Genomic DNA, 25,455 nt, shown 5'->3' on the forward strand with positions numbered 1-25,455 from the left:
AAGTTTAAAGAACATTTGGTTTTATGAGGCGATCATCGTTCTCAAGTTGTAATAAGTGGATTTAACTTTTCGTTCTTATCCGCTGCTAAGAATTTCTTATCTAGTAGTTCATAATAACGCTAATAGAACTCAATCCGCACGTTTTCCTTAACTTCAAACCCGTTTAAAACTGTTTTCTAACATCCCGGTTTGACTCGGATTATAGTTGTCTCGTTTTTTAAAAGGTCATCTTCTCTTTTCGTACGACCCGAGTTATTCCGAGATGTTACAACTGGTATCAGAGCGGGAGTTTTATTTAGTGTTATTTATCTAAATTGTTAGACTAACGCAATAAAAATAATGACGAGAGTAAAGGGGTAGACATTAAGGGGATATGATGTGTTTTACTTGGTGTCTTTAAGCATGATGTTATGGATAATTTTGTTATGTGCTTGTTAGATATTTTGTTGATGAATTATGATATTATTTGAGCTTGGAAATTGATTATTTCTTTGCTCTTTCTTTCATTCGTGAGTCATTGATTACGAACATTTTTTTTATCTGTCATGGATAAAGGAAAAAGACCTGTTGAAGGGGAAAGTAGTACCCTAGAAGAACCATGGAGAGCCTTAGTAAATGTACCAGTCTGGGCAGAGATAGAAACATTAAAAAAATTTGGGACAAGAAAGAAGGAGAGAGTGAGCTAGATTATAAGCGCAGGATGGAGATGATCTATAAAAAGTCTCAACAAGTTTATGAGGGAATAATAGCTGAGGAAATTGCTGAGTTGAATGAGAGAATTGCTCAATTGGAGCGAGAGTTTGATAGATGGGATAGAGGAATGGATGTTGTAGACAATGAGAGATGTGAGAATGCTGAAGCTAGTAGGGCAGGGGTTGAGATTGTTGAGGAAGATGTTCCAGTGGTCGACCCTAACTCAGTTCTGTAGATAGATTTTGATGAGGAGGATCCTGAGGAGAATCTAGAAGAAGATCCCGAGGAAGTCCCCGAAGAAGGTCTGGAGGAAAATACTTAGGGAAATTTTGAGGAGGAGGCTGAAGAGTTTTATGAGAATAGTGCGGAAGGGGGATATAATGCTGATATGGAGGTAGAAGCAACTGATAGGGAAGATATTATGAGCGAGAGTGATAGTGATATTACAATGTGGGAAAAAAATATTACCCGAACTAAAAATTGTTGACCTTTCAGATTTTGAGGAACAACTAGATATGAGTGACTCCCTACCCATAGAGACACCCACTGATTCTGATAGCACATCCAGTGACGACTCCGGGGATGCTGATTTTGACCCTGACTTATATGAGGAAGATCGGGACCGTATGGATGCATCGCCTTTTACTATATGATCTTGCTTTTGATTGTAGTATTTATGCTTATGATTTTATATGACTATTTCCACGCTAATAATGATGTATGGATATTCTGTCGAGAATTTTCTTCTGTTTTGTTTTGACAATATGGTTAAGAAGAACAGTGATTATTTGGGATTTTGTACCCAAGTATTTTTGAATTTAATAATATGTTATGGCAGAGTATGCGAGTTGAATTATAATATCATCTTGATTTTCTGTTTAATTATTTATAACCTCTTCTCATTAGCTGAATTTGTGAAGTTTGATATATTATGATACTGAAATTTTGTGAATATTGAGCATTACTATAATTAATTAACATAATTGTTTTTTTTATATTTGGCGGAAGCTTAGGAGCCGATTAACAGGCTCAACTTTTTAATTCTACCAACTATTAGGATAGACCTCCTTATCTCTAAGAAGTTATCTTAGCCTAAGTTTTGTTTAACCTCGATGATGGAAATTGAATATTTATATATATACCTTGTTTATTAAAATGTTGTTTACCTTCCATCATGCCTCCATTCTTGAGAAAGAACGGAAATAGAGGTGACTCTGACCGTGTACTTCGGAACCTAGTGAAAGCCCTAGCTGGTGCAAGAAACCCCAGACATAAATCCATAGAAGAGCTGGCTTCATTAATTACTAAGAGGATAGCCCAGTGTAAGCCCTCTACTTATGATGGGAAAGGACAACCTTCTGCGCTGGAAAACTGGTTTCGAGAGTTTGACAAACTCTTTAGTGTAGTTCGATGTCCCGCAGAATTTATGGTCGACCAGGCTGCATTTTATCTGGTCGAAGATGTTGACTACTGGTGGACACATAGTAAGGCGAGGCTGATAGTGGAGAATGATGGTGAATTAAGCTGGGAACGTTTTAAGGGAGCGTTAAGGGATCAATTCTGCCCACCTCACGTGAGGAAGGATAGGTCAAACGAGTTTGCTAGGTTTGAAAGGGGGAATTTAACAGTGGATGAGTATTATCAGAAATTTATGGAATTTCTGAAGTTTTGCCCCGAGGACGTCCCGACTGAAACAAATAAAATGCAACGTTTCGAACTGGGTTTATCGTACGAGATTCCAAAATACATTGAGATCGATAGGTACGATACTTTAGACTAGTTATATAAGAGGGCAGCCCAGATAGGAAATGTTATTAGGAAGGAGTAGGAGAAGTCGGCCCATAGTGAACCTAGGTTCCAGAATTTAGAGAGCGGGAGTAATCATGCACAAAACCACTTTAAGAAACATAAAACCTATGGGATTATCAAGAAAAAGTGTACCAGCCAGGACAGTCAAGTAAAGGTGGGGGAGGTTCAACATTTGAGGTCAGGGTACAGAAACCTCTTTATCACCGCAATGGAAAGGAAAGAATTTATAACTGTAGGAGATGCCAGAAAAATCATCCAGGGAGAGATTGTCGGGGAGCATTAGTGGACTGTTCATACTGTGGTAAATCGGGTCACAGAATGTATGAGTGCTATGCTCGATTGGGACAACAAGAGCCTCAAGGGGTAATCACAGAGGTTTTCTACAACAACGCTTCGATAATGGTTGGAGTGGTAATGACACGAGAAGTGGAAATGAAAACGGTGGTGGTTATGGTAGAAACCCTAGGGGTGTCTCAAACCTTAGGTTTCAGAGAAATCATTCCGGAATTCAGCAACCTCAAGGGAATGCTAGGAATGAGAACTTTCCTAGACAACGAGGTAGTCAAGGAGGCACTACGCCAGTCTCTCACAATTATGGCAGACTATCAGCAGTTAACGCTAGGGAAGCAGCACAAGTGTCCGATGTGGTCACAAGTACTTTTTGCATCAATTCAAAGTCTGTTAAAGTTCTTTTTGATTCTGGTGCATCGTACTCGTCTATTTCTAAATCTAGATTTAAAGACTTAGGATTGGAAAATCCCAAGAAAACATCTTTCTCAGTCGCTAATCCTTCCGGAGAGACCTTTCATTGTAGTATGTTATTTCGTGGGGCGTCGGTCAATATAGGAAAGACAAAATTCTCGAGTGATTTGTTTTCTTTGGAAATGGAAGGTCTAGATGTAATCCTTCGGATGGATTGGTTGGGTAGATATAAGGCAGTGATAGATTGTGAGGGACAATCCGTAACGCTAAGCGGACCCCGAGGAGAGAAATTTAAATATAGGAAGTTTCCTAAGGGACCCAAGGTAAAAAATCGTGTCGTCCTTAGAAGCAAGGAAGCTAATCAAGCAGGGACAACCATGGTTTTTCTATAGTATAAGTAAGGTGGAGGTGCGGAAGGTTCGAATTGATGATATTCCTGTAGTCCGTGACTTCAAGGATGTATTTCCAAAAGAGCTTCCAGGCATGCCACCGAAAAGAGACGTGGACTTTTCAATCGATTTGGTGCCTCGGACAGGGCCAATTTCAAAAGCCCCTTATCTTATGGCTCCAAAGGAAATGGAAGAATTAAAGGTGCAATTAGAGGAGTTGTTAAAAAGGGTTATATAAGACCTAGCATCTCTCCCTGGGGAGCCCCGGTATTATTTGTGAGGAAAAAGGATGCAACGATGCGTCTCTGTATTGATTATAGAGAACTCAATAAAGTCACAATTAAGAATAAATATCCGTTACGACGGATTAATGATCTTTTTGATCAGTTGCAAGGGGCAAGAGTCTTTCCTAAGATTGATTTACGATCAGGGTATCACCAGTTGCGCATTAAGAAGGAGGATATTAATAAGTCAGCTTTCCGAACCAGATATGGACATTTTGAATTCACTGTAGTGCCTTTTAGATTAACCAATGCACTTGCTGCATTTATGGGGTTGATGAATAGAGTTTTTAATGCATGTCTTGATAAGTGTGTAGTGGTGTTTATTGATGATATCTTGGTATATTCTAAGAGTCGTGAAGAGCATCAAGAACATTTAAGAGTAGTCTTGCAAATTCTTCGAGAAAATGAATTATATGCTAAGTTTTCAAAGTGCGAATTCTGGTTAGAACAGGTGGCTTTTCTAGGTCACCTTGTTTCTAAAAAAGGGATCTTTGTTGATCCGACAAAGATAAAAGCAGTCCGAGACTGGCCTGCACCCCAAAATGTTACGGATATTCGAAGTTTCTTGGGTTTGGCAAGGTACTATCGTCGTTTTGTGAAGGATTTTTCTCGTGTCGCTCGTCTGCTAACATCCTTGATGGAGAAGGAGAAGAAGTTCGAATGGACCGAGGAGTGTGAGAAGGCATTTCAATTTTTGAAGGAGAAGTTAACTACAGCTCCAGTGTTGACCTTACCTGATCCATCTTTGGAATATTCCGTCTACAGTGATGCTTCCAAACATGGATTAGGTTGTGTTTTAATGCAAGATAGGAAAGTAGTGGCGTATGCTTCGCGTCAGCTGAAGACTCATGAGGTGAATCATCTAACACATGACTTGGAATTAGCGGCTGTGGTTTTTGCATTAAAAATCTGGCGTTATTATCTTTATGGTGTCAAATGCAAGATCTTCACGGACCATAAATGTTTGCAATTTTTGTTCACTCAATCCGAGTTGAATTTGCGCTAATGACGTTGGTTAGAACTTATCAGTGATTATGACTTGGAGATTGCTTATCATGAAGGCCGTGCGAATGTGGTCGCTGATGCTTTGAGCAGAAAATCGAGGTACTCAGTCTCAGCATTAATAACCTCTGAGGAATTGTGTAAGGAGTTTGAGAGAATGAGCTTAGAGATAATCCAAGAAGGGGAGTTGGAAGCCAAGTTGAGTGCATTGTCCATTCAACCTACATTTTTTGGAAGAGATTATGGCTAAGCAACTGGAAGACCTAAGTTCATTGAACTTCGGGAGCAGATCAGTGAAGGGAGAGCTGACGGTTTTACAATTCATGAGGATGGTAGTCTTCGTTTTAAAGGACGGTGGTGTGTACCGGACGGGTGTGACTCTTTGAAGGAAAAATTATTGAACGAAGCTCATAATTCTAGATACTCAGTTCATCCTGGTGGAGACAAGATGTATCAAGATTTAAAATGCATGTTTTGGTGGTCGGGTATGAAAAAGAATATTGCAGAATTTGTTGCTAAGTGCTTAACGTGTCAAAAGGTTAAGAGTGAGCATAAGAGACCTGCCGGATTATTACAACCTCTTGAAATTCCGGTGTGGAAGTGGGACGAAATTTCCATGGACTTTGTGTTGGGTTTGCCTCGAACAAGAGCCGGTAATGAAACTCTTTGGGTTATCGTGGACAGACTTACTAAGTCGGCAAGGTTTATTCCAATGAATTGTAAGTGGGATATGGAACAACTTGCTTGTGCTTATATTAAGTACGTGATTCGCTATCATGGAATACCTCGTACTATTGTTTCTGATCGGGATACTCAATATTTGTCACATTTCTGGAAATCACTACAACAAGCGTTGGGGACCACCCTTCTTCATAGTACGTCCTTCCACCCAATGATCGATGGTCAGACGGAACGCGTCAATCAAATACTAGAGGACATGTTGAGAGCGATAGCCATGGAATGGCAAGGTTCATGGGATGAACATTTGGAACTGGTAGAGTTTTCTTCTAATAACAGTTACCAAGCTACGATTCAAATGGCTCCGTTTGAAGCACTTTATGGTCGTAAGTGCCGTAGTCCTGTATGCTGGGATGATTTTACTGAATCTGTCACCTTAGGACCTGATATGCTTGTTCAAATGACTAAACAAGTAAAGTTAATTCGCGAGAAAATGAAAGCAGCCCAAGATAGACAAAAATCGTACGCCGATCTCTGACGTCGGCCTGATGAATTTGAAGCGGGTGACAAGGTTCTACTTCGTGTGTCTCCAATGAAAGGAGTAGTTCGCTTTGGTGCTCGTAGAAAGTTAAGCCCACGTTTCATAGGTCCTTATGACATTGTGGAGAAAGTAGGGAAGTTAGCCTATCGATTAGCATTGTCTAATGCTCTGGGTAAAGTGCACAACGTTTTTCACATTTCTCAGTTGAACGTTACGTCGCAGCCTTTTCTCATGTATTAGATCCAGAGGCGTTAGAACTTGATGAGAGCCTAACCTATGAGGAACAGCCTGTCCGGATATTGGATAAGAAGGTCTGTGGTACTCGTCGGAAGGATATCACCATGGTTAAATTATTATGGTTCAATCACCGCTCACAAGAGGCAACCTGGGAGACGGAAGACTCCATGCGAGAGCAGTATCCTCAGCTTTTCTCTCAGGTTAGTAAGTTACGGGGACGTAACTTCGTTAAGGGGGGTGGAAGGCGATAGGATTTTCGTGCGATTCATGTTTTGGGTTGCTTTGTGTATGTGTGTATAGTGATTAATTTCGTTTTACTAGTTTTTTGGTTATGTGTTATGATAAGTGTGGTTATGTGTTATGTTAAGTGTGGTTTTGGGGTGTGGTTTTGGGGTCAAAACCTTTTTAAGGGGGGTAGTCTGTAACACCCCGATATTTTCCCGATATTTTTCCCCTATATATTTAATAATTCACTAATAATATTATTTCTATATATATTTTTTATTTATTATTGGGCTTGGTCATGAGATTTGTAATCCTTTTTGGCAATTAGAATTATTTGGGCCCAAACCTTTCCTTAACCCATCTTTTATTTTCAAAAAAAAAAATAAATAAATAAATAAAAGAGAGACTTTTGGTGGAGCTTGTAACTCCCTTAGGTTAATGAAGGATCAAGGCATTAATCCCATATAATTAACCCTTCTTAATTCCTTAATCATTTTCATTTTAACATCCTTTCAAAATTTCTCCTAATTCACATTCCTAACTCCATTACACTTCATCATTTGGTGTTTTCCTTTACAATTGTAAGTGTAATTCTTAATCTATGTTGAATCTTAAGTTTTAATTTAAAATTCTATGATTATTATATGTTTTATCTTATAATTCATATTTAATTTATGAATTTAAAATTTCATGTATGATTTTGAGATGTATTTTTCTATCTAAATTGATGAAGAATGTTTCTTTTTAGGGATTTAGATATGTTTATATGTGTGTGAAGGATTTGTTTGATGGATAATTGTAAAGTATATATATATATATATATAAAATGGATGCTCATAGAAAAATGTAAGTGGTGTTAGATATTCATTTTATTGATTAATAGGAGGAATTTATAATGTTGCTAGAGAAATATATATAAATATATATATATGTGAAGTGTGTGTGTACATTGTGTAAAAAGAATTATTTTTGAGGAATAAAAATTAATTTCATAGATGGTCATGAAAATTATGTAAATATTGTCGTTTAGATTTAATAGGAAATAAAGCAAATAAAATGACAAAATCCCGTAAGTTTGGAAAATGGTGAAAATAAAGTGTTTTTGGAACATTTTTGGCTTTGAAATTAGGTTAAAAATACTTATACTATGTTATAAATTATGGAAATTGGTACCCGGGGGTTTTGATGCCTTCCAGACGCAACGGTGAAGTCGAATTTTCAGTTTGACAGCTTTAAGTTGAGTTTCTGGACAGATTGTATAGGCTGTCCTGTTTTGTGTATTTTCCATATTTTAGTATGTGATGGATGTTAAAGGTATGGATGTAATTGTATGTGTGTGTTATGGATGATTTGAGGAAAATGTGTATGTGTGCTTATTTTCCGAATACGATTGAACCTTGTAGGAAGTCGATTCGTAACCGGGAATTGATTAAGACGCTTGTGAGTTGGTTATCTTGCTTAAGGTATGTACACGCAGCGAAGTTCGCATTTAGACCGATGTATCATATAATAATGGTATACAAAAGTAAAGTAGGGATATATAGTATGAATAATGCTATCTTTTCGAATAAATAATTTTGATATATTGTTTTGATAAGCAGAGGTAGTATGACCTCACTAACCTTAAAGTGGACGTAGTATGACGTCAATTGGTGGAAATGAATTACTCGCGGTATATGGGGCATTATGAGCCACCGCGGGGGTATGCATACTTAACCATAGGCACCGAAGTAAGGCGAGTGTCTATGGTAGAGACTTGCTTAGGGGTTAGCTCCCCCTAATGTATTGTCTCACTTATGGAGATTGGAGTGTACCGGCAGTATGGCTGGATAGTACAACAGTATGGCTGACTAATCTTTACATGAAAACAATTATTCTTAATTAGCATGATCGAAGCGTACAGTTCTGTGAATTGTTAGCTATTAAATTAAAACTTACTCTTGTGTTATTATTTATTTGATATGCGACGATTGCTGACGTGTACTTTTGGTCTTAACGACCCTGCGATGATGTTGTTACCTATCTAGGCAATGACTAGTAGTAAGTTAAGTTGCAGGTCTTGGGAGTGAGGATTGTCCCTTGAAGAAATAAATTACTAGGATAGAGAAGTCTTGATAAGAATTTCAAAATTAAGTTTAAAGAACATTTGGTTTTATGAGGCGATCATCGTTCTCAAGTTGTAATAAGTGGATTTAACTTTTCGTTCTTATCCGCTGCTAAGAATTTCTTATCTAGTAGTTCATAATAACGCTAATAGAACTCGATCCGCACGTTTTCCTTAACTTCAAACCCGTTTAAAACTGTTTTCTAACATCCCGGTTTGACTCGGATTATAGTTGTCTCGTTTTTAAAAGGTCATCTTCTCTTTTCGTACGACCCGAGTTATTCCGAGATGTTCCAATTATCATTATTACCATCATCATCATTATTATTATTATTATTATTATTATTATTAATGTTGTTGTTGTTGTTGTTGTTTCGATAAATGAAATTATTTTATCATAAGAACAAAGGTACAATCAATATGGGAGGAAGACAAACCACCTTCCTTTCCCTAAAGGAAACAAGATGGAAAACTATGAGGAAGAGGAAAATGATACATCTAGGATGGAACTCATTTCAAGCCCTAACAACATTAGACCTAAACTACATCCGTTAAAACAAATGGTTAAAAAACAAAAGTGCACAACCAAAAAAACTAAAATTCAAGTTAGCAACAAGACACCATTTACTAACAAAATAAACTATGCTCTAGTAAAAGAGCATAAACTAGTCGGTGAAGCAGCCATAAGAAAGAAGCCCTAAATCTTCCAAAACTCAAGAACAAGCTAGGAGTCATAAGGGCTATGTATAGAAGGCAAGCAGCAACAAATTCACCAAAAGGAGAAAGACACTCAAGCTATTTATAGCAAATATGCACCAACATATGCATCAAACAACAACTTAGCAGAAGCACAGACACAAGAAGAGCAACAACAATAGATAAAAGCAAGGACTGTCTTAGTAGACTAAGCATAAAACACCAGCAAACCAATCACCAAAATGTGACTACGCATGTGAAGGTAACTAAAGCATGGAATATGATATACAAACCAATATAGACTAGTAGCATCTGTAAACTAAGAAAAAAAATTAGAAGATATATAAACCAAAAAGAACCGCGTGCTAAAATGAGTGAGTTTAAGGGAATAAGCAACTAAATTTGGATATGGTTCGAACCAACACATGGGCGACATAGACTCGGACCGCTCATGGCTCGACAAGAGACGACTCACAACAAGGCGCCACATGACTTGCTATCGCCAGATTGGACCATAGACAGGCTATATTGACCAATATTTTAAATGGCACGCCACGACATGTGGCCTTTAGTGTCGAGTTGATGTAAGACATGCTAAACCCACCAAATTTTAACCAATTTTGAGGTAAAATAATGTTAAAGAGAAATTAGTTTTGTGGCATGTTGCACGACACACGATGACAAATCCATATTAGAAACTTAAAAGGAGGAATATTAAATAAATTATCACAATATTTATTATTTTTTTTACATTGAAGGATTTTGCTTGCTTTTCTCCTTTTTAAAAGGAAATATGAATATTTGAATGCTTTTTCACCTTTTCTTCTATATTTATATATGTTTATTCTTTTTCCTATTATTATTTCCATTTTTTGTTTCAAATATTTTTTGAAAATATTTCTTGGTTTTGTCGATTCCAAACATCTTATTGCAATACTCTTTTAACGTCTTCAATTTTTGCATTTTTTTCAACATTGTTCATATTGATAACTTTATATTTTAGATCCGGCACAAATGACAAGCATGCTCGTGCTATATTATGAATTGTTTGTTTAAAAATAGTTAGCACAACAGGATACAACTTGTTACCATTCGTGGCCTACTAAGGTACAACATGCTAGACTCATGCAGAACCGTAACAGTGAACACATTGAACCAAATCAAGACCCAAAAGGCAGCAACAAAAGCCAAGAACATCCAAGCAATGACATGAACAACACAAGTGTGCTTGAAGTCTCTGAATCAACTTCTATTTCAGAACCAACTTCAAGATTAAGCAAGAAGAACCTTCCATGCAATCAAGACACTCAAGGAAGGGATGAATTAATTAAGAGGAACCAGCTGCAACTAAACAAGACAATAAGGGAACATAGGCCTACAGAACTGGGCAGCACAGACCAACAGACTGCACTGACGTCAATAGCTGACCAGGCCACCTTGGAAGGCTCACCCAGACACGACCTGAACCATTGAGATGACGTGGAGGGTAAATTTGGAATCTCCACACACGGGCCTAGCTGCCACGGCCCAAGAGTCTTATTGGAAGTCATTGGAGGAGGTCTGAAATTGGAGACCAAAGTCACCCAGTTGACAGCCAGCACCACAGTAGCCTGATGAAGCCTGGGTGTTTGTTTCTGTTATTTTTTAGTTGCACATGTATAGGCACGTGAGTATTTGACCGTTAGAACAGTTAGCCCTCATGTAGTTAGCCTATCCTTGATGCTTAAACATTATAAATAGTGATTGTGATCCCATGTAAAGACAAGTTTGTTGTTAATGAAAATTTTTCAGAAAAAAATTCAACGTTCGAATTTTTTTGTCAATTGCTTGCAATTGGGTTCCTAAGGGTCAGTTTACCCTTCGTGATTGTGCAACCCCTTGATCAGTCTTCAAGATTGCACTTCATACTATCCAAGAACATTGATAGTTCCCTTGATTAATCAAAGGAACTCTTCATTGTTGCGTTGAAAAGGGGCTTGACAGTCCAACCCTTGTCAAAGCATTGCCCAGCAGTCTTGGAATATCCCTTGGTTTGAGTCACTTGTGATTTTCCTTCATTTCACACGCATAATCACATCACACATGATACAAATTCCATATCAATTAGAAACCATAGCTCTGCCCTAAAAGTTAAAACTAAAAAAATAGCTCTACCTAATTTGGTCACCGCTTGAACTCTTTCGACAATGACTTAACCGCGTCTTCGCAAAACAAAAAGTCAAGATTTGGTCGACGTTAAACCAAGCTGAGATTCTTTTCTTCACTACCCCTTTTCATTTTCATTTCCCCCTTGTATCTTCGTTTTTCAGTCATCCATCCCCCTGAAGTCGAAATGTGGGTAGAAATTCTCTGCGGTCTCGTACTCTACAAAGTACTTCGATTATTCTTCGGTAACGATGATGTCTTGGATATGGAAACCTCCGATTTTAACGCTATTTTCTCCGTCGCTTCTAGGTTTGTCTACTTTTACTTCAATCGTCATTTCTTAAATTAGGTTTTTAAAAAATCTGATTTCTGCTGTGTTTTTTGTTTAAAATTGATTAAATTGCGACTTATGATATTCAATTTGCAGGTTAGAGAAATTGTATGGAGGGAAAGCTTATGTAGGCCTTCGAATTCCTGACGCTGATTCTGGTTCTCGCCAAAATATCGATTTGGTTCTTGTTACTAGCAGGTAGTTTTTAACTGATGAATTGAAATTCAAAACTTTCACCTAATATAATTGTTGAATTTGAGGAGTTTTAACTTGAGCGATTACTCATATGCGATATCTAGTGTTACATATATTCGGATAACAGGTGATAGAGTTTGCATGGACTTAGCATAGTATTTGGTTATAAGCATGATTACGTGTAGGAATTTCTTTATCTTACTAAAATTAATCATAATGTCAACTTGTGAAAGCAACTCACTTTTAAATTTTGTTTCATAAGAGCCCGTTGCCTATACACATTAATCCTTTTTGTTTGTAGGATTTTCTGTTGGTTTGCTTTTTAACCTTGTCATTTTGAATTCTGCTTTGTCATTTGGCGTGATTGCCAATGAATAATTATACTCCTATTATGCAATTCTGATGATATTGGTTGGAACTTGGAAATCTAAATATTTTGGCTTATGCGACGGAAAAATGTTACAATTTGGATTCTATCTTTAATATGGATTAGGGATAGACACCTGGCAAATATTATAAGCAGTGTTGATTTTGAGGTGCTGTTGATTGGAAATTCCTATATTTCAAAATATGTGACACAAAAATGTTGCAATTTGGATTCTATCCTTTATATGGATTAAGGACAGATTCCGGGCTAATGCTATAGACAATGATGACTTTTAGTAGGTATTGTGGAGGAATCCTGTATTTCCTTCAAATAAATAGTTGAATGGTGGATTAATATTGTCTTTTTTCATTGTTGCTACATACAACCAAGGGTTTTAAATCTTGGATGTGGTTTGAACGCACAATTTATGTACGCTCACTTCAATGGGTATCATTGATGGTTTGCTGCTGTCATGGCCTCATGTCAGGGTCACAGTGAGCTTAAAACCTTTGCTATGCTATTGTGATGCGGTTGAGATTTTCCCATCCAAGCCATCACCTTTATATATAGTTTACTTGGAAATTTCTTGTGAAGTCTTATTTTTGCGTGTTTTGCAGGGAGGTTGTGGTAATTTGTGTCAAGAATATGTCTGGATTTGTTTCAGTTAATTCTGATGGAAGTTGGCTTTGTATAAGTGATCACAAACATAAGGAAGAGCATCACCCAGATCCTGTTAGTCATGATTTTTCTATAGCAAACAACGGATGGACTTTTTTGTATCCAAGTTTAAGTTTTTCTTTTTGTTGTAGGTAGCAGATGCTAAAAGGCAAGCCTCTGTTCTAGAATCATATCTCGAACAAAGAGGAGTTTCCTTACCTGAAGGATACATATCTTCCAAAGTCATAATTTGCAACCCAAAGTTCCGGTAAGGCATCTTTTATTGTATTATGGTATTGTTTTTAAATGTAATGCAACATCATTTGCAATATCTTGTTTCATTTTGGATTTGTCTTCATTGGTTTTTCTTCACTAATTGCCTTTTGATGTTAGTATCACTTGATTGCTCTTGGGAGGCATTCCTTCCTTTTCCCACTTTCTTTGATCTTCAAGACTTTGTTTCATACTTCTTTGTTGTTAGGTTTTTCTTGCTTTGTATTTGGCTTACTCATAATGTTGTGTTAATGGAGTCTGAAAAGATGTACTTCTGAAAATGTATGTAAGCATGATTGATGGTTTACATATTAATAATTTTTTAGTCCAAAAACCTATGAAAAGTTTGACTACTTTGTTACTTCTATTTAAGTTGATGGACACATATATTTCTATGGTGTTTGGGTGGTTTGTGCTTGTTAAATATTGACTAGATTATGATTTTTTTTAAAAAAACTAGTTGACTTCTTGACTTGTTATCTTATTTTTGTATGGATTAGATCCGTGCAATAAGCTTGGGGCGCGTTTGGATATTTTTTGTTGGATTATTTAAAAATTACTATTATTTTAGTCGTTATAGGTGTTCGAAAACGGGAAAGATTGGCAACGAGCCTTATGAAATATATATTAGAAGGGTAGGATTAGGGTCTGTAGTGAATTGGATTAGTCCATTGATAAGCCATGGCAATGTGTAGTATAGAATTGTATAAGAGATTGTATTATTGTGATTTAAGAGGCTTACAGCTCTTCCAAAATGAGTTAAGAACTCAACCAATAGTGTTTACAAAATATTAGCTCCCCCTTTATCTACTCAAGCTTCTTAATTCATACTAGTTTCCTTTCCCCTATATTTATTAATACTAAAATACCTAATATACCATCTATCACATATATGACATCACTGACCCCTTGTCCTCAAGGTGGATAGGAAAAGGTTAAGAGTAATATTTGGCTAGAGTTAATGCTTGGCATGGCATGTGTATTAACTGTGTGCCCTATTTTCTCACTTAGCTTTTCTTCCCAATACAACTCACATTGAAAAAGTAGTGGATGCATGCAAATTGACTATTTATTAAGAGTAATGGCTGGCGTGAATTAATGATATTGTCTTCTCAATTGTCTTCTGTTGACTCATGACTCATGACTCCTCAAAAATTGTGGAAGCATGACTGAACAATTAGAGGGCAAGTTCGAGGGCAAAACATGTCTTCTTGAATAGGAGTATGTTAGAGCATTTGGTGGGTAGGTCCCCCTCTTAACTCTTATTTCTCCCTTATCAGTTCCAAGCACTAGTACTTGAATACTCTTATTCCTCAACATTAATTTCCAAATTACCACCCACTTTAGAATATAATCCTCCTCTCCTTCTATTATCAGCCCTGCATTTAAACCAAAGAAATGAATAAAGAACATATTATCAGCCTTTTGTTTCTTCATCTCATTTCCTCTTTTCTTTAGTCTAATAATGCTGTCATCTTTGATGTCATTTTCACCAACGCTAGAAAACTTTTTATGGTCACCACCAATTCTTTCACCTCTTCGATTTCTCGTCACATCTAGGTGGCTACTTTGAATTTCCTGACCTTTTAATTTTCTCAAACTATTTTTAGTGGTCTTCCACAACCCACTAGAGACCACCATGGCTGCGAACGCATCATTCCGAGTCCTCAACCAGACCCACAACATACAAGGCCATGTCTACTATATCTTCTTCACCCACCTCCCTCGACGTTCTAGGACCTCTACCAGAACCACAACTCACAAGGATATCTCTTCTAGTTCGCCCTCTGTTTTGCTTCAACTGACATGAGCCCTGCCTTCGGTCGTTCGCAACTTTCAACGGAGTTCAACTATTTCCCAAGTACTTTCCGCATCTTCTAGTCTTTCTATATTTTTCCTCTTTACTTGCATGTCTCTTGGTCATTCTTTTCATCCCTAATTTCACATCATTTTCAAATTTTCCATTGAAAACTTGACCTTTTTTCCTTTAAAATCTTCTGAGGCTTTTCTTGGAAACCAATTTTCTTGATCGAAATAGTTCTTTTTCTTTTTTTTTTGAATTTTTGGACAATTTTAAATTCATGTTCTTTACTGAGTTTAGTGCATTCTTGTCTCTCCCTTTTTAATTTCTTCTCCATCGTTCATAGAAATTTTTATAATTTCTGGAATTACTTTCACTTTGTCTCCTCCATTACCATATTTTTTATGTTTCTCCTTATTTCCAAAAAGATTTTCTTGATTTAGGAAAATCTTTTTTGTTTCTTATTTCATGTCCTTAACCGTTTCTTGCGTTTGCTTTAATATTTTCATAGTCTCGTTGTTGTACAATGTGAACAATTCATATGACATGGTTGTTCTAATAAGGGTGGATAAGAGCTCTTATTAGGGTTTGATGTAATATGCGAATTAGGGCCCTATGTCATACTCGTTCTCCTCTTTCCTCTTTTGAAATCATTCTCAATACTTATGGTTTCATTTGACTTTTTCCTTTATTCTCTCTCCTCTTTTTAATATATGAACCCTAGAAATTTCCTGAAATCACAAATACAATTGCATCTTGATATATTTATTTTGTGCTGCTAAACATCAACATTCAATCACTTTTCTCCATCAATTTTCAATACAAGGTAAAATGTCCCTAATATCCTCTTTTTCCGTTTGGTTTTGGTTTTTAGCTATTGGATAATATTTTAAAGAAATTGTTATTTGTTGATCAAGTCTTGTTAGATTTTCCTTTGTTGTTGATCAATCATAGGTTATATTGAAATTTCAAGAACTTGAATATTTTACTTTTATGACTTTTTTATAAAGGTTTGGCTAGTTCGATTTATCTTTTTGTTGGTCATAGATGTCAATTTTTAATCCATTTATTAGTTTGTGTGCTGATTTTATGTATTGCCTCTATAAGTTCCGCAAAATTTTAGTTTTAGCAAAACGACATTATAAATATTGTAAAATTTATTCTGTTAGTACTCCTACTTCGAATGAATTAGGTTTTGAAACCATAGAATATTTCTTTTCTGATATTTTTGAGATTGCAATCTGTTTTTATATGACTTTTTGTGAAAACAATCTGTCAACCTGCCGTATTGCGTACATAAATGCTTTTGAGCTGCAAGAGTTGGAGTTATTTTATTAGTGTAGTGGCTTATGTTGTTAGTGTCTAAAGTGCATCATTGTATAAAACTTCAATTAGAAGTAGTAATACTAAGTTTAAGGCTGTAAATTGAGTAAAATATTTTGTCATCCATGTTGGTCAAGGCATTGATCTTGTGATTCACTCTTTTAGTCTTGTCTCATAGTGGTAACTGACATTTGGTTTGCGACTAAATGGGGCAGATTGTAACATAAGAAAACCCCTTTTGGACAATGACCAAACATCCTTTTATAATAGAAAAGGAAGTTCCGTTTTTAGATGTCCTATATCTCCCCTGTCCAAGGTCACATAGGCCTTTTGAAATACAATATCATCCCTTTTAGAAGACTTATTCTTAGGGCTTTATCGTTTAGTAATTCACACAAATCAATTCGGTGGAGGGTCGTGGAAATGTTAATAAAAATTGGAGAGCAATATTTGGGAAAAACTTACCGAGATGGTTGGAAAGTTCGTAAATTTTACAGGCAATTCTTAAGTTCTCTTCTCTTAAGCCTTGTTTTTAGTAAGACCCTGTCAAAGATCAATTTCCAGTTTTTAGTCAAGAAATTCCATGATTACATATCATTGTGGCCAATTTAATTTCAATAAACCATGTTTTGAGATCAATAGTTTTTAAAATAAGCTTATTTGGTTATGAAGAAGTCTTGACCATAGTTACCAGAATCCGTGAACTTACCATTCCCGTTTAAAAATCTTTGTTTCCAAATCTCTAGATTAACGTTTAAAAAGTAAATTCCACAAATGTTTTTTTTTTCTGGCCCAAAACCACATATTATAACAAAAGTCTTTTCTTTTAAGTTTTCATATGTTATCTTTTTAGTCATTCTCTTTTCTTACCTGCTTTTACTCATTTATTTTTTTGTTGTAAAATAAAAATGTACCGGCGTTTCCTACATTTCTTAAACTCTAAAAATAACGTTTATCGTTTCCATTTCCGTTTCTCGTATCGGATCGAATTTTGTTTTTAGTTAACATTGGTCTTGACCCTTGGTATATCTAAAATCAAGAAAAGAGTTGGCTCAAAAATATTTTATGAGTTGTTAAATAGTGCCAAAAACTACCATCCTAGTCTTTTTTGTTCATCAAGTTTCTACTTTCGTTCACATTCCTTCACTCTAGCATACCTAATCCCCCCCCCCCCCCCCCCCCCCTAAAACAAAATTCATATTTTCCTCTCCAATCTGTTTAGTGCATTACCACTTATCGGAGTCATCATGTTGAAGAGTTTCACATATTGAGGGGCAAAGTGAGGTTTTAGAGTAAACTTTGGAGGCTGGGGCTGGAAATGCCATTAAGTTCATTAATTTGCAAAGTGTTCCCCCTTTGCTATTGCTTGAGTTGGAAAATCTGGTGAAACAAGAATTAGGATAGATCTGGTCTTTGACACTTGAGTCTTGATAAAAACCCATATGTCTAAACTGGCAACAGTCTATGGGTCTGCTAAGTGCTTTAATCACTCATTTAATTCCCAACTGGTTGTTTATGGCAATGATTAGTCTAGATTAGTATATGCACTTTTAATGTGTGATACGGATTATGATCTATTCTTGTGTTTAATTTTGTAGTTTGCTTTTCACTTCAATGCTTTCAGAAAGTACAAAAAGGATAGACGTATGTTTAGTAAGAGTGAAAACTGTAATCCTCTTTTTATGTATATCTATCATCTATGACCCTGAAGCTTTTAAGAGAAAAAAACATACATTCTTAATTCTTAATATAATTATTGGTTTGAGATAAAAATGCAATACTTTGCTTACATGTCCTTATCTTATTGATGTGTGATCTGTCGTTAGAGTGTTAAATGAATTCAGTAATTTGTATTTTTAAATAATTCGCAGAACACTAAATCCAGACCACTTTCCACAAGAAGTTGTACAGTATGATCAGTGGGTACACTTGAAACCAGAATCAAAAGGTGTGGTTTCTGGATGGATTAAAGGAGCCTTTCGTGCTGTGAAGAAAGATGTACTGGAATCTACACAACAGCAGCTTCGGTTTGTACTTGGCACAGCACCAATGTGGGATAGGTATGCTTATATGTTGGTATTCATTTTTCATTGCACTTTGTTCTCGTTGAGCGTCAAAATTTTCTGAACACTACAATAATCAAGTGCATTTGCAGCCTTAAAAATTTGGTATCTAAGGATTTGTGGCTCAGCTGCATCTGAGTCTTATATTTTTCTTTAGTTTATCAATAGACACAGAGTTAAGTGTATCTAATTTCAGATTTTTAAAGGATTCTAATTGTTTACTGAAGATTTTGTGGTTCATTTGTAATTGTTTCTTGATGGCTTTGCTTCCAAGCACAATTATTATGCCTTAGTGAAATTCTTTACATCTGGACCTTCTTAGACACTAGTTTGGTGTCCTTTTATGGGTTTGGTGTTGCTTTTTCTTCTATTTGGTTTTGCACAAATCATGTTCAGTTTATTTTTCCCCGTTGCTGCTAGGTTGGAGCTTAGAGGTAGCAAGTATGTGCTAGGAGAATTTATGGAGTTCAAAGGCAAGCAAGAAGATCTCCAAACATTACAATACATCAAGAGGTCAAAAGTCAGTCAGATGATTGTACAGAAAACTTCAATGTTCGGCTTAGGTGACTTTTCTGCTTTTATTGCTCTTTCCTTTATCCAATGTAGTTCTTCACATGTGGAGTTCTAAAACTTTTTCCATGGGACTTTAGGTATACGTCCAATGATTGCATGCATGCATTTGCGCTAAATTTGGGGAAATTTTTTTAGTCTGTGAACTAAGACCATTTTGATCACAAGTAGTGTTCGATTCATATGTGTTGGGGCCCTTGGGCATCAGTTTTGTCTTTTCTTATTCTCATGTTCATTCTGCAGTCCCTGAGAAAACAAGTCATATGTAACATACAGTAAATGGTGCTCTGTTGGTCCATTACTACTTGTTACTATGTTCCAACCTTTTATAAAGATCAAGCTTACTTCCGCTAACCCTTCTATTACTTGTGTCCTCCATCTCAAATTAAACTCTGGGAAAATTTTGACGAGTGTGAACTGAGATCATCTTAATCGCTACTAGTGTTCTATTCTTATGTGCTGGGGGCCTTGGGCATCAGGCATGTCTTTTCTTATCCTTATGTTCATTTCTGCAATCTCTGAGAAAGCAAGTCATCTATAATTTAGGGTAAATGGTGCTCTATTGTTCTGTCATGAGCTGTTACACTGTTTGAACCTTTCATCTTTAAAGATCAATAATAATTTTGCTAACTAACCTGTCTATTACTTGTGTCTCTCCCACCCTTTTCCTCCATCTCAAATGAGGGCATCATGGATATTAAAGCTTGATCCATTACTATTTTTAAAATATTGACTACCTTTTTAGTATACACAACGTAACATGGTGTAAAGCCACTGCTATTTTCAAATGCAGACCGGAGTATCTGTTCCAATCCCCCCTCCCCCGAGTTGCTTATCTTTATATGATTGGGTCCATTTCAGTTAAGTTTGATGTAGAATTGAGCTTTTGTGGCTTGATTTCCAAAGTGGTAATTCTTTGCGACATTGATTACAAATCTGGAACTTCTGACAACTCGGGCTCTGTCTTGTGCTTCACTGGCCAAAAATTTAAAACCCGTGAACCTTTGTGAAACTATTGGAACCTGTTTGAGCGATTAGCTCCTGTCTGGATTTATTTTTTAGTTATGTATTGAATTTGTTGGCCTTTTGTTGACGGAAATTTGTTAGTCGATCCTTACTTGATCTTGTTAGTCCTTAGTTGAACTTATTAGATCTGGAATTTATCTTTTAAGTTGAAAATAATAGGTTTATAGATACTGGACCGAAAATGTTTCAAAGTGGTAACTTATGGATTGGCGCTGATCCTAGATCTTTAGCTTCTTAAAAAATATAATTCGATGATCGTAGGAAAGATTATTCTACAAAAGATTTGAACACTGATTTATATCCTCAATTTTTTGTCATCTAGCTCCTACTGAAAGCCACAACATCCTTAATCCGAAAAGATTGAGGTCTGCTACATGAACCTATATATCAGTTTATATGCTCGTTCATATGCATTCTTCTTCTCCATTCATTTCGATTTCCTACCATCTTAATTTTTAAGTCTATGTCGTTCATATCTATTTCCACTCATCTTAATTTGTCTTCTAAATCATCTTCGGTCTTGCTCGCATTCTTTTTAATATTTTCGAGCTCCAACTTTTTATATTCCTTACTGGTTCGCTAATACCCCGTCTTTGCACGTGTCAAAACCATTTTAAATGATTTTCTTTTATCTTTTGGTCAATATTTGCAACTCATAAATCCTTTCTTATGTCTTTGTTTCGAATTTTATCTCTCAAGTTACGTCCACTCAACCATTGAATCATTTGCATGTCTAGTACTTACATCATTCTGCTATGATCTTTTCTATGTTAAATTAGTTTCTTATGTTGATATGCTAGTATACTACACATAATTCATTTAAGATAATTTATACCTAGGAATTCAGCTGAGGGTGCCAAAATTATTACTTTCTTTGTTCATTTTAAATGTTCAATTTGCTTTTTGCACGTTTGTCAATGCACTAATTCAATACTTAATAGCGATAATTGGGTATAATTAAAAATTATAAAAACTAGATATTAATAAACCTTATGTTGAGGCGAATCAAACAAGATCTTATTTGACTATGTTTTAATGCATGAATTAAGAATAAAATACAAATTAAGAGTGATTGATAAATAAAAACCCAAAAACAAATGGGACATTTGAAAAGAAACAGAGAGAGCATTATTTAAATAGAACACTAGAGGGCTGGGATTTGAATGCCCCACCTTTAGTGTGCACACTATATCTTAACCACTAAACTACAACCCTTTTTTTTAAAAAAATATACGATTTCTTGCTACAGCTAGTCTTTTGAGAGATTGTCTCTTTGAGAGACGTATCTCAAGCTCAGCCCATTAAAGATTTTTGTCTACTTACCGTATTCTTAGTGGCTACTTACATTATCCTTAATACTTATTTATCGTATCCTTAATGCCTACTTTTAATAACTTAATATCTACTTACATCATTCTTAATGCATACTTACAATATTTTAAAAAATATATAATAAACCGGCCTAATTAGAGATGGTCTCTCAAAAAGACCGTCTCTCACAAGAATTTGTGTTCTTGCTATTGTGTAAGGACCAAAACAATTTTGGAGGCCCAGCTCTTTTGAGCCAAAATGAAGGTCCGCACTGCCTACTGCCTAGGAACTACCTTAGTTCCTTTGCATAGACTTGGCATTCAAGAGATATGGTTGACGCTCTTAAGGGGTTGTGTTGTTTTAGTGGATTTAAATTGATGGAGTGCTGTATCAAGTATAATGAAAGTTACTAGACGCGATGTCACTTAATTATTTACTATTATATTATTAATGACATTATTTGTAAACTAGAAGGAAAGGAGAAAAGATTAAAAGGCAGCCAATAATGGAAAGTTGGGATCCCTGAATTATTTGCTATTCTTATTACATGTTAACGATAGTGCTGTCAGCCTGTCATTGATTCTTCCTTTAGGTCCATTCTAAGATTACTTCCAATTTCATCTTATAATTGTTTATTGCAGCCCCAACCAAACTTCAAGTGTTGTACACTTTCCGTGATTATCGGGCTGAAGGAAGTTCATCGGCTGAATGGACGGAGGTCACTGTCAGGTCAAGTACTGAGGTTGTATTTCAGCCCCAGAATGCCAAGAAAGTTCGCAAGTTCAAGCTATCTGCTATTACTTCTCTAACACTTAGTGCCTGAGCAAGTTTACAATTAAAGGTAACTTGAGAGCTTTTGTTGTAATATATGTTAAGGAAAAATTATAAGAAACTATCTAATCTATATGACCTTTTTCAAAAAACTACTTTATGTAAAGTGTTTTGCAAAAAACTACCTAATATAACACACGTTTGTGGATGATTACCAGTCACGTTATCCACTTAATTTGCCTTTTTTCCTCCTTCAAAGCATCTGATTCTGACGAAAGTAAATTAACATTCCATTTCATTCAATACCAAAAATGAAGTTAAATAGATAAAAGAAAACCCATTTCATTCAATATAATCATGTTACAAAAGAAATCAACATCCCATTACATACCCAAATCACTAATATATATTCTTGATTAATTCATAACCTTCATTTACTATCCTTAATTACTACATTCAACACCAACAAAAAACAAAAGAAAAACTCTAATATAAAGCTTGAAATCTCTTTTCCATGCTTCCTCTCATTCATCAATTTCTTCTTAATCCTTTTAAGTTTTGAAATTGCTTGTTCCTTTTCATGTTCCAAGCAACGAAACCTTGAAGTCAAAATCTTAATTTCAGTTGCTAATTGTTGCTTCACCTCCACAAATGTGTTCGTCACTTCTCTTTGCCAATCAACCATTTTAGGTTCATCAATCCATTTAAACTTTTTGCATCCCCTCCAATTGGTATCAGGATCATAAAAACGCAAGTCTTAAACTGACTTCCAGGATTTTCCTTGGTCCATGAAATTCTCTTTGTAAAAGAAACTCCACACCAACATTTTTCAAGCTTCAAATTTGCTGTTGAAGAAGGAGAAGACATTACTATTTAATTAGGGATAATTGTTGGAGAAATTAGGGTTCTTTAAATTAGGGAAATGAAGGAGAAAAGGGAAAGAGGACTTTTGATTCTGAAATCGTGTCTAGAAAGGAAGGAGAAAGGTGAATTAAGTGGATTACATGACACACCACATGCTGCTCAGTTATAATTTTAACGGTCAACATACGAAAGTCGTTAACTGGTAGTCATCCACAAATGTTTGTATTATATTATGTAGTTTTTTGCAAAAAAAATTAAATAAGGTAGTTTTTTGAAAAAGATTATATAGATTATGTAACTTTCTGCTCCAACAATCATCTTTGTATATTTCAAGGGTTGAATTTTGATGTGCAATCGGAAAACTACGGTTTTCACTAGTGAAAAAGGTTATGGGCATGTTTTATAAATAATTTCTTTTAGTATATGAAAAAAAGGTATAGACTTTAACATTTGGAAATATGAAATTATCTCCTAAACTCTTCTGCTTGTTTAGTTTGGTAATATACTTCTCCAACAATTAGGTTTTACCCATTCGGCTCGAAAAACGGCTCGAAAAACGGGTAGGTTTGAACAATAATTTATGAAAATTTTGATATTTTGACGGGTACTACCTACTCGCTAAGTTAAACAGGCGAGTAGTGCCATGGGTAAATTCGTTCGTTCGTTTATTTTATAAATATAAAATTTTTCTAATTTTATTTTATGAGATTGAAATTTTTTAATGCTTTATGTTTTGATTTTTTTCGAGTTTTTGTTTTTTTTCCCTTCTTTTTTTTTTTTTTTTTTTTTTTTTTTTGCGATTTTAGGGTACGTTGTAATTAGAGTTGCTTAATTAGTTAGTCTTGATTTTCAGTCTTTTGTATATTGTTAAAGAACAAATTTCTGCCTATTTTTATATGATATAACTTTAAATTTGGATAATGCATTCTATATTTTATTTATTTTCAAGACATAACTTTAAACTTTGTATTGTTTTTTTAAATTTTTATAATGGTAATGCTTGTGATCAAATCACATTTCTAAGTTGACAAAGTTATTTTTTTCGTCTAAGTTATTTGCTTATTTATAAAATCAAAACTTCATATGCTCGCGGGTCTTGCCCATTGGGCGGATAGCTGCGAATAATGTAAGCCTGCTAAAGTGAGCGGACTTTTGAAATTTTAGGCCGTTGAACGTTTTAAGGGTAAGTTCAGTCTATTACCTGCACAACTTTCCATAAACACCTCTAGTTTAGGGTATTACTTCTTTCTAGCTTCTCCCCAATCAAGTTGAAAGAAATGGAAAAAACAGCAATGTAAATCTATAACAAAGTTGATGTTCAATAAAGTTAATGATGCAGAATATAATACCTCGACAAAAAATATTCAAACACAATTGTGAAAAAATATAGTTCACTTAACAAACTCGCACCAAGCATTCCACAATGTAACAACCGTCATGTTCAATAAAGATAATAAAGTAAAATATAAGTTCCTCGACAATTAGGGGTGTGTAAAATGAGACCGGATCGGCGGTCTGGATCGAAACCAGTCGCATCCGGTCCGGGCTCCGGGTCTTACTTATTCTTCATTTCGGGTTTCCGATCCGGTCCGGTATAAACCCGGAAAAATTCAAGTTAGATCGGATATATAAAAGTAATTTTGAAGTGGAATAATATGTACGATTTTTATGTATATACTTATTTAAAGAACTTTATATTTTTTATTTCTAACACAAAATAATTTTTAACTCAAATATTTTAATTTTATAACAATTAATTTGCTAAATTATTTTAAAATCTTCCATTTTAAAATTTATTTTTGGTATCAAAAATTACTTTCGGTCTAACCGGTCTAAATCCGGACTGAACCGGGAGGAAATCGGGTTAGACCGGGACCAAAACCGATGGAACCGACCCGGTCTCCAAATATTCAAAATTCCGGTCTTCCGGTTCAACGTTTTCATCTGATCCGGTCCGGGTTTGGGACACCCCTATCGACAATATATACATCACCGAAAAATCCAATAATAATCAGCACCACATAGTGCTAAATACAATTCTAATCTCTCGGCAATTATGTATTTTCCCTTATTTTAATCACCATTTGCACCACAATGGGCATGGAAAGAACAAGGAAACTACTTCACTGGAAACCATAAATATTATTATTGCTATTCTGTGTGGGTATTTCTCTTTAATCCTTACAGCCTCTGCACGTCGTTCCTTCCAAAATAACAAAGAATAATATTAGTTAGGAAATCTGGAATTCAAATGTCATCAAACCATCAAATATCATCAAAAAACCAGAACTGACAATGAATTGCCTACTAAGATCATTTTTATTTTTATTTGTCATTTTTATTTGAAATAATGGATCCAATATTTCAGTTGAGCATCAATGAAATAATGCAAGTCACA

General features: G+C 35.4%; 2 protein-coding genes across 2 annotated transcripts; both read left to right on the forward strand.

Annotated features, from left to right (window-relative positions):
* Positions 1–1,867: 1,867 nt before the first annotated feature.
* LOC130808777 (uncharacterized) lies at positions 1,868–3,831 on the forward strand. The gene is made up of 4 exons (XM_057674270.1): positions 1,868–2,454; positions 2,685–3,146; positions 3,236–3,527; positions 3,622–3,831. The coding sequence occupies exons 1-4, from the start codon at positions 1,868–1,870 to the stop codon at positions 3,829–3,831; spliced, it is 1,551 nt and encodes a 516-aa protein (XP_057530253.1).
* A 7,672-nt stretch (positions 3,832–11,503) lies between these two features.
* LOC130815532 (uncharacterized) lies at positions 11,504–23,514 on the forward strand. The gene is made up of 7 exons (XM_057682023.1): positions 11,504–11,814; positions 11,933–12,034; positions 13,016–13,130; positions 13,208–13,323; positions 18,324–18,512; positions 18,936–19,078; positions 22,064–23,514. The coding sequence occupies exons 1-7, from the start codon at positions 11,693–11,695 to the stop codon at positions 22,243–22,245; spliced, it is 969 nt and encodes a 322-aa protein (XP_057538006.1). The 5' UTR covers positions 11,504–11,692; the 3' UTR covers positions 22,246–23,514.
* The last annotated feature ends 1,941 nt before the right edge of the window (positions 23,515–25,455 follow it).

This window comes from Amaranthus tricolor, chromosome 1, assembly GCF_026212465.1.
Source record: "Amaranthus tricolor cultivar Red isolate AtriRed21 chromosome 1, ASM2621246v1, whole genome shotgun sequence".
Lineage (NCBI taxonomy): Eukaryota > Viridiplantae > Streptophyta > Magnoliopsida > Caryophyllales > Amaranthaceae > Amaranthus > Amaranthus tricolor.

Coding starts and splice junctions, on each gene's coding strand:
- LOC130815532 (XM_057682023.1), top strand. CDS start 11,693: ATGTGGGTAGAAATTCTCTGCGGTCTCGTACTCTACAAAGTACTTCGA. Junction 18,513..18,935: donor ACAGCACCAATGTGGGATAG/GTATGCTTATAT, acceptor CGTTGCTGCTAG/GTTGGAGCTTAGAGGTAGCA. Junction 19,079..22,063: donor AACTTCAATGTTCGGCTTAG/GTGACTTTTCTG, acceptor TGTTTATTGCAG/CCCCAACCAAACTTCAAGTG.
- LOC130808777 (XM_057674270.1), top strand. CDS start 1,868: ATGCCTCCATTCTTGAGAAAGAACGGAAATAGAGGTGACTCTGACCGT. Junction 3,147..3,235: donor AAGCAGCACAAGTGTCCGAT/GTGGTCACAAGT, acceptor TTCTAAATCTAG/ATTTAAAGACTTAGGATTGG. Junction 3,528..3,621: donor AGTTTCCTAAGGGACCCAAG/GTAAAAAATCGT, acceptor GAGGTGCGGAAG/GTTCGAATTGATGATATTCC.